The sequence below is a fragment of the Hyalella azteca genome, unplaced genomic scaffold (assembly GCF_000764305.2).
Source record: "Hyalella azteca isolate HAZT.00-mixed unplaced genomic scaffold, Hazt_2.0.2 contig16069, whole genome shotgun sequence".
Lineage (NCBI taxonomy): Eukaryota > Metazoa > Arthropoda > Malacostraca > Amphipoda > Hyalellidae > Hyalella > Hyalella azteca.
This window is the reverse complement of record NW_025945896.1, coordinates 112,541-127,047: the sequence shown is the minus strand read 5'-3', so window position 1 is coordinate 127,047 and position 14,507 is coordinate 112,541. Positions and strand designations below refer to the sequence as shown.

The following is a 14,507-nucleotide window of genomic DNA, read 5'->3' as shown; positions in this document are numbered from 1 at the left end:
ATAATTGGTAATTGGTAGAGGCATGTCAACGGAGTCTCATACACAAGCCTGAAAGCCGTGGTAGGCCTTTTTGAGCGAATATTTTGAGTGATCATTCATGGTAACGTCCCCGTGAAATGATCTTAAAAATTTCATATGTGAATATTTTAGGAGATTCCCACAAACTTTGTCGACGAATTTTCGAAAACTTCGCTGATTTCTCCACGGTTTTTTATTAGAAATTGTTTTAAAAGTCTGTAGAAATACAGAGAAATTATATTTATATTTTATTATATGCGTGATGGAAGTACTCACGTTAGTCAGCTCAAGGGATAAGATCAACGATTCAGGAATTGACGTTTAGAAAGTGTTCCTGATCGGTTACATTGAGCTTGGAAAATTTAAAGAAAGTTTCGTGCTCTATAAGCACCTAAAAATGGAAGCCAATTACTGCAGTCCCTCAGAAGAATTCGCTCAAGAATTTACCAGATGGATAGTCGTGAAGTTCAAAAAATATATTCTGGAGACCAAATACAGACAAAACAAGCGTAGTGAAGAAAATAGTGAATCAGCTGATACTGACAGCTGGGGAAGTCAAGCCTAATATTAGTTGCACACTATATCGCTATCACTGACATTGTTCGTTGCTGTTAATTACCCCTAATAACACGAGGTAAATGGCAGCGGAAGCGAGCACTAGAAACTAGGAATCAAATTACCGTATTGTGTTCGGTTAAAATCGAAATTTCATACTCACTGTAACTCAAGTTGAATTTTACAATGTTTAATTTTTCGGCGGAACAAAGCACCAGCTGAGAATTAGTAACAAACCATCTCAATTGCAAACTATCACCATCTGGTGATAGTTTGAACTGGTTTTGGTTTCATTAGATAGTTAGAACTGGTTTTGAGATCATTTGAATTTAGATTTATTTCGAATGAATGTAAGGATCATATGACTATGGCTTCTCCTACAAGCATCGTCCCAGCCGTGGCCCTGCAAAACTTGTCTCTGGCGTGCGTTGCTCGCTCATCTTCTCCACAAACGTGACCAATAAAACACGGAAATCTGCTATGGGGGCAGGATTTATCGTGCTCTGTGCTGATCAAACAAGGAGAACAAATCTGATGCTTCGAGTATTTGCGTTCATTTCTGGAAATCCGGTCAGAAATTTCAAACGAGGACGGAGTTGATCGCAATTTCATCCGAAGAAACTACGTACAATTGAGAGAGATTGTGGAACCAGCAGCTAACACGATCACCTTTCTGAACTGAGAGACCAACTGAGATGACCAACATTGGTATGCTGCACCAGAAACGAAGGTTTCTGTTCCGATGAGAATTGCATTCACGCATGAGAAACTCGCTGCCAGTACACAAGAGAAGTTTTAACTGCAATGTTTAAATTGGAATCTGGAATAAGAACGCAGAAAAACGCCCTTGACGTGCACTCATTACCGCGCCCATTAACCGATCTTCAATATTAATCTACACATAACGCATCCACAGAAGTTTGCATCACTGAGTGCCAAAAAACTTGCACATATTCAAATTTTTTTTCACAAAGCAGTTTTCGTACACATTTAATTGCAAGTAGTTAATAAGAACGATAAATGAAGAGCATTTAATTATTGAATTTGGAAAAAATAATTTAGATCAAATTATAGATAATAGTCATACAAATTCTAAATAAAAAACGTGCGCAAAATATCTCAGATAATGTGGCATGCTCCTTGAAATACGTGAGCTCTCGATTTAAAAAAAAAGGACTCGAGCCGACCCAGTTCTTGGCGAGAGAAAATCTGCGATGACGCGAAAAAAAACGCGTAGTTCGTCTTTGAAATCCTCTCCTTTTTGGCGGAGAAAGCAGCGTGGACCGTGTGATCATATCCCATAGGGACGCTTCGCCGCCCGCACTTCAGACCAGCAGAAGCTACACTTTCCCCAACTTAGAACTGAATGGGGCAGCGGGATGCGTGAAAATTGCGGTCCCGGGTGAAAATTTCACTCTGGTTTCAGTTTCTGTTGATATAACTGCTAATGCCGGTAGTGGCAACTAAGTAAGGGAGTTGTGATAGGCTAGTTCTTCAGGGCCCTAATTATGGTCATAATGATAACAGCGCTACAGCACACTAGAGTTAATAGTCATTATTGTATCAAAGTGGGGATGTATCACTTAAAACAATAGAAATACAGCGTTTACCCTACGAATATTGAAGTGGAGCAGAGCTTATTGGCTCGTAAGCATCGCATGCACGTTTCAGTATGACAGGCATCGTAACGAATTTTTGTATGTAACGAATTTTTAAGAAAACATTTATATTTATAAATTATATATAAATATTGATTTACATTTCTACGAAACCTTTATGTGAAACATCCCTGGTTTTTTAAACATTCCATTTGAAAACTTGAAACATCCCTGGTTTGATGAAAGTTTTTGCACAAGTTATCATGCACTAGTGTCCACGCACTAGTGTCCACGCACTAGTGACCGTGCACTAGTGACCACGCACTAGTGACCACGCGCTAGTGACCATGCATCAGTGCCCATGCACTTGTGACCAGAGAAGTAATCGTAACTAAGGGTTTTCATTTTTTAAATATGCTTTTGAAATTTTAAAATGATATTTGTTATAGGATAGGATTTGGATTACATTTAACCACGCAAAAAAAAGAAAACTCGATAAAATGAACAAAATTAATTATAGCCCAAAACTTTAATCAATTCATAATTTTTATTTCTAGTCGAGTACAATATTTCAGACATGAAGAAGAATCCCTACCGTAGAGAATAAACTTTGTGGTGCCCTTATACACAATAACATACAATAGACAACACCGAATCATTCGCGGTCTTTCCGTAGAAACAGAAAAACAATTTACGTTCATTGTTACGTGCCAAAGATGAGTTCGAAGCATTAATCTTCGTTAATGGCGTGCCTGCCTCTTCGAAATAGCGTTGAAGATTCCTCGCTTTGCGCATTGCTTTCTACCTCCATAAAAACCAGCGCCATAAGTCACCGCCAGGCAAAATAGACAAAATTAGGAGCAAAATAATAGGCATTTCAAATCTGTCATCACGGCAATAAGGAACGATGGAAAGTCCGGGCGAAAGTGACGTGATGTTTCCTGAAGGTAGTTTAAAGGATTTTATTTGATTGCGTGTATATTTTCTAGCAGAAAATAATTAACACGAAAACAATTAGAAAAATTGTCACGAAAGTCTACAACGGAATTGTGACCTCTCGTATCGTTAAAGTGTATTATTTTGCTGTTTATTTCACCGTCACAATTATATCAACTATACCGCAGGTTGAATAGGTGTTGATTTATTAAATCTTTCGTCGATGGCTTTCATTTCCTGGTTAAAACTATGTAGCTTAGTTATATAAGTACATTAATAGGTTTTGACTTCTCTTTAACTTCACTTCTTGTCTGTCTGCTACAAATCTTATAATCGATATTTAACGCACTTCTACCTGTCCAATCAATCTGAAATTTTGCACACTTGCGTAAAGTTGGAGATAATGCATGAATAAATTGACAGAATAAAGAATTAAAAAAAAATTCAATATTAAAAAATTTAAATAGTTTTATCTGCTACAAATCTGATAATCGATATTTGACACACTTCTACCCGTCCAATCGATCTGAAATTTTGCACACTTGCGTAAAGTAAGAGACAACGCATAAATCAGTTGACAGAAAAGAAAAAAAATTATAAATAAAAAAATTGTATATAACAATAAAATAAGAAATTCATTGTACAAGTGTAACACTGCGGTCCGGCCTCTCTAGAAGTGTGGTCATTCAAAAGTACTTTTTGAATGCATATTATTTCCTAATCACACTCCACCAGATGTATGACTCTTTTCAGAGGAGCTCGTGTCACTGCTTAATTTTACAATTTGAGAATTGTGATAACTCACATTAACAACAATGATGCAGAACCTTGAATATGACTTTGTTTAAAAAATCATTGGAAATATGGCCGCAATGAAGAGACTGCTATCAAAGTTAGATGAAAATAACATTATTTCTTTAAGTTTATTTTACGATTGGTATGGTGGAGACACAATAACGCGCGTTGATGATTTTCGGAGTGAGACGAAAAAATATAACTCAGTACTCACTGCAGTGAGAGACAGAGAGCGCATTTTCTCGTCGACGAAAACTTGAGGTCACGGACAGACGGACAGACGGACAGGCAGACAGACAGACGGACATGACTAGCACAATAGTGCATTTTTTATTATTATTATTAGAATTATTCATTTTTTATTAGAATTATTCGTTTTTATTATTTTGTTAGTCGAACACTCATAATGGTTTCAAATTTGGAACATTTTGAACCATTTTTAAAGTGAATGATTGAAGATGCAATATAGGATAGCAATATAAGAAGCAATAGCATCCTATATTGTCGTCTGTATCATTCATGTAGTTGAAGTCTATTGGTAGGAACCAAGGTTCCGGTGTACTAGCCAAAAGTGAAAAAAAATTCCAGGTCTTATTACCTTAGAACAAAAATTTCAATATAAATAATGAATTTCTTTTGCATATGAGCTCTATTGTGAAAAATTATACGAAAAATAAAGCAATTTATACCATTGATGTCATAATTATAACTGGGATATAGGGTTGGAAATTTTGCACGCCCCTTCGTCAGGTACAAGATTCTCAAGTTAGTATAGTCTTACTTCTGCAGAGTATAATTCATTTATCAATTCTACGTTTAAATTCTGAATTCGTAGTACAAAATATCAAATAATTCTATTTAATTAATTTATTAGTTAATTAAAATGTACAATATTTTATTCTTTAATGCACCTCTCGTGGAAAACTAGATAGTATTTCGCTTTGACTCTTTCCTTTCTTTTCTCGTTTCGGCTTTTGGTAGGATATGAAAATTTCCACGGGACATTAATAAAAGGTTTCCACGGGACATTAATAAAATTTAGATTCTGGAGCGAGATAGCACAAACATTTAGTATTATAGATTCAACTCGATAATGAAACTCAGAATTCATCCGGATATAATTTCAACATCCTGACAGATCTAATGGATGTTAAATTGATAGCTGCTTCTAGTCCATATTTATGGTCAAGGTTCTAGTCCAGTGGAAGTTTGCACCAGCATCATCATGCGTCGCTTTGCACCGGCGCTATATGAGTGGCGATAGCTGTAAATTCATAATAATTAATGTTTGCACATATGTTATTATAAAATCCAAATTTTGGACAAAATCTTCACCATGCTTGATAATGAATAATTTCCAATCGAAACATCGTAAAGTTATAATAAAATGCTCTATGTAAACCCTAATTTTAATTTCTAAAAATTACCTAAGCTTAATTTACCAAATCAAGAAAAAGACTAGAAAAAAACTTTACTAAAAAAATTATCTGGTTTTCAGTTCAACTTCGTTAAAGAGCAACTTCTGCGTATTATTTTTATCCTTAAACTTATTAGGTAGTTTTAAGTTATGAACGACGCGCCAATTAACCGTCGTTTGGATAATCGCCCTTGATATCATATTAATAAATTATGGTGATAATAATCGTGATTGAGAAAATAGCCACGTTCAATGCAATAGAAACGAGAACGGTTCTAAACAGAATTTGGTGTCACTTTTTATCCTGCTTATTAAGACAACCTGCGTCCAATTAATTAAAAAAAATTTGTTTCTATTAAATTACGGTTGCCGCGCACGACTGGAAATACTTGTCATCAATATGGTGAAGATTATCTACTATAATTGGATACATTTAATGTTACAAATAAAAATTGAAATGAGCAAAATTGCCATTAAAAAAGTCACCTGTTTTTATAAGTGACTCTTCAATACTTTGACTCAACGTTTCTAATAGTAGGTAATACTTGCCGGCGCTAGCGATGAACCGCCAGTAAAGTTATGAATTAGCTCTTCCTTTCTTCATTAGAGGCGAAATTCGAGTAGCACTGACACGCACCAGCGCTCAAAATGCGATCGCAGCGATACACCAGTGCACGACCTACCTCTATACCATGCACACTACGCCGGCCTCTGTTGCAGAATTACGAATTTTATATGCTAGTAAGTAATCGTCATTTAAGAGTTGAAGGAACAAATTACAATACAAGTTATTCAGATGATTACAAATTAACCTGTTCTTAATGTATAGAACTTATACTAACCTGCTGTGAAGATTGGACGGACGATAATGAATGACTATAATGAGTGAATGTGAAAACGACGTGAACTACCTAAACGGTGTTGCCATGGTAAAGGGAAAATAATTATTTAGTCGAAAATAAAATTCGTTACTTTTACTACCTTACACTATCACCGCCGCTTCTTCCATCATTTCTTATTTCAGTCCAAAAGCCGCTTAATGAAAACGTTAATTCATGAATGCAACAATACTTCTGGACTTGTGCAAGGTTCTTCCAAGTTATTTCATTTTCATTCAAATGTAGCCGTTTCGTGAATAGGGGTCAAAATTTCTATTAAATAGCCTCTAATTTTGACCAATCGAGTAGCAGGTGAACATAAACTTAAATAGTGCTTCTTACCGTTGCCAGTCACGTGCCGAACACTTGGAGGCAACGAATTTCTTAAAGCCTAAGCTCTAACTTGAAATATTTATAAATATCAAACATCAAAGAGTTTTAATTGTACAGTGGAAATGAATTAGATGTTCAGTGCAAAGATAATACAAGTTGTTGGCATTTCACCGCCACGACGCAGTGAGGGTTTAACCTTTCTTTCTCGACGCTTTCAATGTGGAGCAGAGAAATTTTTTATGTGTTATCAGGAAAGGATTTATCGACCGTTGCGATACGACCCCTGAACTAAACAATTCTGGTGCCCTAAGACAAATGATGGGGAAAATTCCACGATGAGATTATTTGACCAAATACTGTGGTCCGCTGGTAATTTCGCGAGATAAATATTGTAAAAATATTTGAAATGTTTCACGATCAGATATTTTGATGCTGAGATGAAGAACGCTAAAAATATAGGGATATTTTTCATTTGTATAAAATCATCCTTGAGTCAATTATGTGGTATCACATTAGCTTTCGAAATCCAAGCGAAGAAATCTGATTAAATGTTTAATATTTTTTATCACTATCCACATTTAAAAGAAAATTTTTTACTGTTTTTAGAATACTTTTTCAAGATCTATACTTAAATGACAGCCGCATCTAAAGTATTAAAACAGTTCATCAAGATCAATACTCCACCACTTTGTATTACGTTCACACATTTACCCTATACTCCTTTCTAAAATTCTGATATTTTTTTGTAGGCACTTTTATTTACTATTTCTTTTGTACTGAATTCTTTTCAAATAGCTCAGGGCTTTTAACAAATAACAGACCGATTGAAAAAGTGATTTCCCACTAAACGCGAAGGACTCTTATGAACTATGAAAAAATAAATAATCATAAAGAGGCAATGCGAGAGAAAGCGTATATTAAAACATCGAGAAATTGAAGCAGAATGATAACAATGACTGTAAAAATGAGGCAAAGGCGAAGAGAATAAAAGTTTTTTCTCTGGTATTGGATATGCACTGTGATGCAAGAACATATAATTTAAGATAAACGAACACACCTATCGTCGATTGAGTCTAAAAGCATTAGAAATAGTATTACTCGCAAATAATTTCTCTAATAATATATGGAACAAATGTCGAAGTTAGATGGAGCATCCAACAGATTATTTCAATTTCTTGAAAAGTGAGAATATTACGAGTTATGAACTAAAAATTTGATAAAATTATTTAAATCTAGAAATCTCATGTAGGTCGAAGAAAAACTACAAGCAATGGAGCATGGAACTATGAGCGAAATACACCAATAACGAACCCGGAATGATACCTGGCAACGCGATGTTAATCTGGCCTGACACGACGGCTCTTTTTAGCGAAAGTTTTCTGGAGTCGAATGAAGGAAGGAGTGCGAGGGAAAGTTTTAGGCGTGAGCCAACGGAGCTGCGGGATATGATCATGATCGCCGACACTGTGGGTAATGATTGCATCTCATTTGGTTAGGGCAAATTTCACTTTAAAATGCAAAAAAATTAAATTTACGGGTAAAAAATGACCATTTTTTACATTAAATCTTTCTCGACAAAATTCATAGAGAGACCCAATAATTTAATGCAATTGTGCTTCGCTAAATGTTTTACATTCAAATTTGCTTCGGTCGCTGGTGGTGAGCATCAGTGATGTTCCACTGGTGTCTTAATGTAACGCTTCAACACTTTATTGGAAATATTGATAATAAATATGTCATGGCTTCCAAAAATAGATCGTTATAATCTGAAAAGCTGATTGGCTAGAAATAGATGACTAGAGAGCATAGCATTATATAGGCAACGAAATAGGGACTTGGAATAAATAAGTGTTAGGAAAATGATTTTGGTGCACAAATTCTGTTTAAATATTAAAAAATTAGATCAGTACTCACTGCAGTGAGTGACAGAAAGCGCATTTTCTCGTCGACGCAAACGTGAAGTCACGGACAGACAGACGGACGGACGGACATGGCGAGCACAATAGCGCCTTTTTTCCATAAATGAGAACTGCGCTAAAAAGGCTTAAGATGACGAAGTTTTTTGTTTTGGCGTACATAAGCCAGCATCTGACTTGAGGGGAGGTCAGATCACCAGCGCGGGTATATAAGAGGCAGTTGAAGAGGGCGAGGAATCAGACGCCTTGTGACCACCGCAGAAGCAAGTCGGTTGTCGCAATTTCGAACAAAGTGCGTGCATGAGTTAGAATCACTAGTAGCACAGAACTTGGATCGGTTTTAGGGATAAATTCAATAATGGGCAGAACAATATCTATATAACTTTAAAAAAAGAATTCTGAAGAAAAACTTTGAGCATTTGCAACCTTCTTTTATCTATTTATTAACAACAGTTGTTCAACGTCAAAGAAGTCAGAAAAATATTTTGTTATCCACTTTTAAGGTATGTACATACATTAATTAATATATATAAATGTAAAGAACGAATTGCAACTTTCACAAATCAAGTAACTCACAACAAGAAACATCCTATGAAGTTAATTTTTAAACTGACTTATCGGAACTCATGATGGATAACTTAAATAAAAGTTACCTTGTTATAACTCTAGGTTATATATGATGAGAGAAACGACCAAATGCGAACACACGAAGACACTTGCGAACAAAGGACGACTCTTGCGAACAACCAGTAACAATAATAATTCATGGTGACTATTGCGAACAGGATTAAGCCATTGTTTACAGGCGGTAACAATTATAAACACACGAAAGTTACAAACACACAATGACAGTAAACACTGATAACGATTGATGATAAAGGTTGTGAAAACTTGTGAACGCACGCTAAAGCAAGTGAACGTGAAGTGGCACAGGCAACACTTGCCTACACACAGCAATGTGTGTGAATAGGCAGCAACAACAGTAAATACACGAAAAAAATCGTGAAAAGATATAATTCAATTTTCGCCGAAGCTTTTCTACAAAAAGTTTGCTAAAAATTACATATGTTTTTTCAATAATAAATATTAGTGATGTGATTTGTGAGAACTTCAAGTTTTTTTTATTTTTTTTTTATTCAAATGTTTATACTAGATATTGAATATTTCAACGGAGTATCGGCATTTGCCAATGTTTTTTAAAGAGTTTAGCTCTTCTAAATATGCTAAATATAAACTGATGTAACAACCTTCTTATTATTATTAATCAATTTCTGAACAATTTAGCCCAGAATTATCATATTTTTATATTTATTCGTTCCTTACATTTTTATTTAGCTTGGTATCGCACAAAAGGAAATTTGAGTATTTCGTGTTCGATCGGGATTAGATGCAGTAATACGGCAACCAAGATGTAATTTCCGGTAATTTTTTTACTTTAGTTGTGCCATCTTAAAAACTCAAAATATTAAACAAAATATCATTAAACATATTTTCGACGACGAGCAAATTTTTAAATTTTTTTGCAGATGAGCATGAATGGAAGAAGCACGTTTGTGAGCGTATTGCTGTTGTCACTTGCAGCTCAGACATGCCGTGCCGACGAGAGCTACATGCCGTCTCCTGACGCCATCTCCCCTCACAGACTTGTGAGGGAGCAATCCTCGCTTCCAAACGTTGACGATGCAGAAGAAAATGAAATAAAAGTAGAGGTAAAACTTAGACTTCATTTGTTTTTAATTTAGGTGATTAGATATAGGATTTACTGAGTTATGTTTAATATTTTACAATTCAAGAGAATCCATAGGAGCTTAATTGTTCACCCCTTCTGACTAAGTGGTTGGATTTTACAAAAGGTGTCGAGCTAGTAGTAGCGCTGGACTTCGAAATGCGTAGATGAAAAGTTAGCGTGTGTGAATACTGCAAGGAAATGAGCAAGAACGGGACGATCTATAGTCATCTGAAACGCTACGAATATTTCGTTTGCATCGTTTGCTCGAAGTGGAGCTCTAAAAAGAGCCCATTGCTAAGCAGAAGGAAAGAAGACCGCTACGATACGGGTACGACAAACGCTACGATAAATCGCTACGACAAACGCTATGATAATCGTCAAAACTATACATGCAAAGACGACAGAGGGAAAAATCCTCGGGTTTTTGTTCACAATGATTCAATGTTTTTCCAGATCGTCCTTTTTTGAAGCGCAACTTGATGAAGCAAATGCACTACCAAGTCAAATCAGACGTTCATACGAGTACTTAGATGCAGGATCTATGAAGATGTTGTTTGTCGCAGTACTGCTTCTGCACCCGGCGTATGGAAACGCGGAGTGGTCCCTGAAATTTTAAAAAGACAAAAATTTAGTGTTTAGTTGCACGTGTTTGAACAGAGTTCAAACACGTGCAACGAGAACAATACCTGACATAAAAAGCAAGTTATGAAAAAGCCCTAGTAGTTTTTGTACTTCCAAGCCGGCGTTATCGACGAATCCGCAGTGACCCCACAAAAGTATAAAAGTATTACACGTACATGGTTTTGTATAATATTTCAGCAGGATTACTATAATATCAAACAATGACAGGTAGCAGCAGCCATATTTATAAATTGGATAAACTGTGATGTAACTCAACCATGAACCAATATTTCTCCTACATTCGTGCCATCATCGTGACCAGCTCCTTGCAGACATCGATGCGATCTCGAGTATAAACGATTTGTCTAGTATAGATAACTTGACGATAGCGCCGATCATGATAAAATACTAAATAAACTTTGACACTACATGACTTTTTGTAGATTTCATACGTTGTTTTCTGGTGACTATACTCAATCACATATATGTAGATTGGACAGATAAAATATTCAAAAATTTAATCATATTTATGTCATTTGAATTAAAAATTAATTACATATAATTAAAAGTAATTTCTACACTGCAATTCTTAGTGACTCCTACCTTATAATTAACAGTAACGTATTACTTGGAATGGTTTGTTTCATGCTCATATTCGTATTAATTACATCCGATTGTTTACATAGGCATATTAGCTTCGAGTGAGTTGATTACTTGCAGCTGCTTGAATTGTAGTACCGAAAAGAAGGGTAACGGAATATAACGCGAAAATTCTAATTAAAAAAATACAGAAATTCTCCTCCTAATTCGTTTTTTGCCCAAAAATTACGTCAATTAACATGTCACCAATTTGAAAATTTTTAATTTTTCTCCCCTTCTTCCCTACAGGACAAGGAAGATGGAGAAGAAGGTCGGTGGTGCGGGACGTGTGGAGATCCTGGGACTCCAACGTTCAGCGTTGAAAAAGTCCCCTACTTCCCTTTCCTGCCCTCCCTTACGGGGCTGGGGGAAAAGTTGAGCCTACTGGGGAACTGGGCAGTGCTGGGGATTGCCATCCCCGTGTTAGTGCTGCAGATTATCACCTTGGGGCTCATCGGCTACCTTCTCAGTGAGTGGGGATTTTAAAGTGGGTTGTATATTATTAATAACTCGCTCCATTAGGAATTCTCAATAAGGTACGTAAGATGCGGCAATTACTGTACCAGAGACTGAGAGGTAATAAGCAAATGTCTAAATAACCAGCCGATATTTTTTTGGGGCAATGTGGTATCAATACCGAATAAATGCGCTAATAAAACCGATTAAACGCGCTAATAATATATAATGCACAAAGATTGGAGTGGTGAAAAACAGGCATAAATACAATGAGTCCATCGTTTGCTATAGCCAATTGTTGTCAGTGAAATATTATTGGTCAAAGTATCAAAGTAGAACGGTCGTTACGATGATCTACCTGTAATAGGCCCCGATACTTTTGTACAGAACGAAAAATAATTATTTATCAGTTACCCTACCGCTGATGGCAAGGAATTCGATAGAGCTTGATTATTGGATTATGCAAAAATGCTAATGCATAATGCAATATTATCATGGGAAATTTGAGATAATAATGTTGGAAATGATCTCGGGCTTCATAGTAGTAGTTTTCTGTTGTAAGTTAATTATTTTATTTTCTGAAACATGAGGCCAAAATATTCGAGCTTTCTCTTCTTTATTGAGTAAAAATTTAGAAGCAAAGAATAGTCCAAAAAAATTCATATCTACGTTTTCTATAGATATATCAATTTTTGTGGGCTATTCTTTGCTTTTAAATTTTTAGTTAACTTGCGATTTTAAGCAAATAAGTGACATCAATTTTTTATTGAGATGATCAAGACATACGTCATGATTTATTAATGAAACTAAGTCTACCTCGCAGAGATCGAGAAGAGTGGAGACTACGATGAGACTGGTACTGATGCGGGGTACTACACAGCCTACCCTGTACAAGGGTACAACAGTGACTCGTACAGCAGCTACAGAAGCCTTGTGCCCTCACATGGTGACCTCAACTGGGCACTGGAGAAACTGTCCAGTGCCCTGGATGTCTACAAAGAGTATTCCAACAATACAATCTGATCCTCCGTACATTTATCATTAAACTTATTAATAAATAAGTTTAAAATAAAATAAATAAGTTTAGCTAAAAATAAACTTAAAATAAAATCAATAAGTTTAGCTAAAACCTGCCGTATACCGGCAGGTTTTAGCTAAACTTGTTAGCTCATGGTGTTCTAGAACTAAACCCCGTGGCTAGTAAGCAGTATATATGTTTACGTATACTAGGAAAACTCTATGTCAACTGATATAGGATCATCACTTTCCAAGTACTAGAGGTAGTAAAGGTACTTCTCAGTTACCTTTACTCAGTATAAGATAAGAAAAGTTATTCAATGTGTACCAAAAATTGCAGCTAGTGGACCCATAGCTTTATTCAAATTAGAGCTGTGGTTTCTTTTAGAACTGTTACTGTGTGTTTATTATATTTTTTGCAATTAAGCACTTACTTACATGAGCAGCCATGCGATTAAACTAAGCAGGAATGGTTTACCTTGATCACAGTTTGCAAATGTTCTGAAGAGTTATATGCAAACAATAGGACATAATTATATTTAGAAATTAATAATCTGATTAGAAAAAAGCATGAAATTGTTTTTGACGGACATCAAAAATCATGCATGGTAGAAGTAATTTCTAGGCTAGAAATGAGTATTTATTTTAGCTCATAGGTTTTAATTATGGTATTTATTTGATTTATAGCATCATCTAATCCACACAAAATCACTCTGCTCGCACTCCAAATTAAACTTGAGATTAATAATTACTTTTATAATGATCTGGGAAAAAATTGGGATGACTTTAGGTACTTTGTTCTAAATATCCCGAGATTTGTGATGCAAAATCAAGCATGAACCTTTCTTTGTGATATTCAAAATCGTGAAGTTTTGCAAGTCAAACATTTGAATAATTACTTTTTATAGAAGAAAAAGAGGGACGAAATGCAATAAATCACCGTATTTGAAAAAAGTTCAACTGCTCCTTGATTTATTCCAAAAGAAGTTCCATTTTATGGAACCGAACGCATTTTCATGACCAGGGTTGGCACATTTTCCCATTAAATTGATCATGCGACTAACACGGAGAGGGAATTCATTAAGATACTCCAGTGTTAAAAATCCGCTGTCCAACATGATATGAGAACAAGATAGCTGACAACTGTTATGTGTTGAATCGGGTTGAATCTCAAATAATTAACGAAAAATGTTATATTCTCAACGCTTCTGATCTATTTGTGCTTTCTGAAGTTAACTTATTTTTTTCGTCAACAAATGGCGGGTTGAACATCTCAGTAAAATGAACGACTAATCGAACATTTGCATAATGTTGCATACCAAGTAGCACAAAAAAATGGGAAGTCAATATATCTGAAAACGGGAGCGCAGCCGTGCACCACCAATTTTGTGTGCTGGATTGGGGACCGGCTGCGAGTCCATCCGTAAATGGTCAGACGTGAAACAGCTACAGAAAACGATTTAGGGATAACTGCTTATTTATCTTTGGAAATTTAGTCTCTCTCATAGCAAGCAGTTAAGTGGTAAGGAAGGTAAATTTGGTATGTAAACTTTTCCATAAAGAACTATGAAGTTCAGACTGCGGACGCAAGTTTTTAAA

The 14,507-nt window shown here is 35.6% G+C and overlaps 1 protein-coding gene across 1 annotated transcript; it reads left to right on the top strand.

Moving 5' to 3' along the window:
- The first annotated feature begins 8,855 nt into the window (after window positions 1–8,855).
- LOC108675918 lies at window positions 8,856–12,924 on the top strand. Its single transcript, XM_018163971.2, has 4 exons — window positions 8,856–8,949; window positions 9,973–10,155; window positions 11,685–11,904; window positions 12,715–12,924. The coding sequence occupies exons 2-4, from the start codon at window positions 9,973–9,975 to the stop codon at window positions 12,912–12,914; spliced, it is 603 nt and encodes a 200-aa protein (XP_018019460.1). The 5' UTR covers window positions 8,856–8,949; the 3' UTR covers window positions 12,915–12,924.
- The last annotated feature ends 1,583 nt before the right edge of the window (window positions 12,925–14,507 follow it).

Excerpts from the sequence above, each read along its gene's own strand:
- LOC108675918 (XM_018163971.2), top strand. The coding sequence starts at position 9,973 with ATGAGCATGAATGGAAGAAGCACGTTTGTGAGCGTATTGCTGTTGTCA. Across the intron at positions 10,156-11,684 it reads AAAATGAAATAAAAGTAGAG|GACAAGGAAGATGGAGAAGA; the intron begins GTAAAACTTAGA and ends TCTTCCCTACAG. Across the intron at positions 11,905-12,714 it reads GCTCATCGGCTACCTTCTCA|AGATCGAGAAGAGTGGAGAC; the intron begins GTGAGTGGGGAT and ends TCTACCTCGCAG.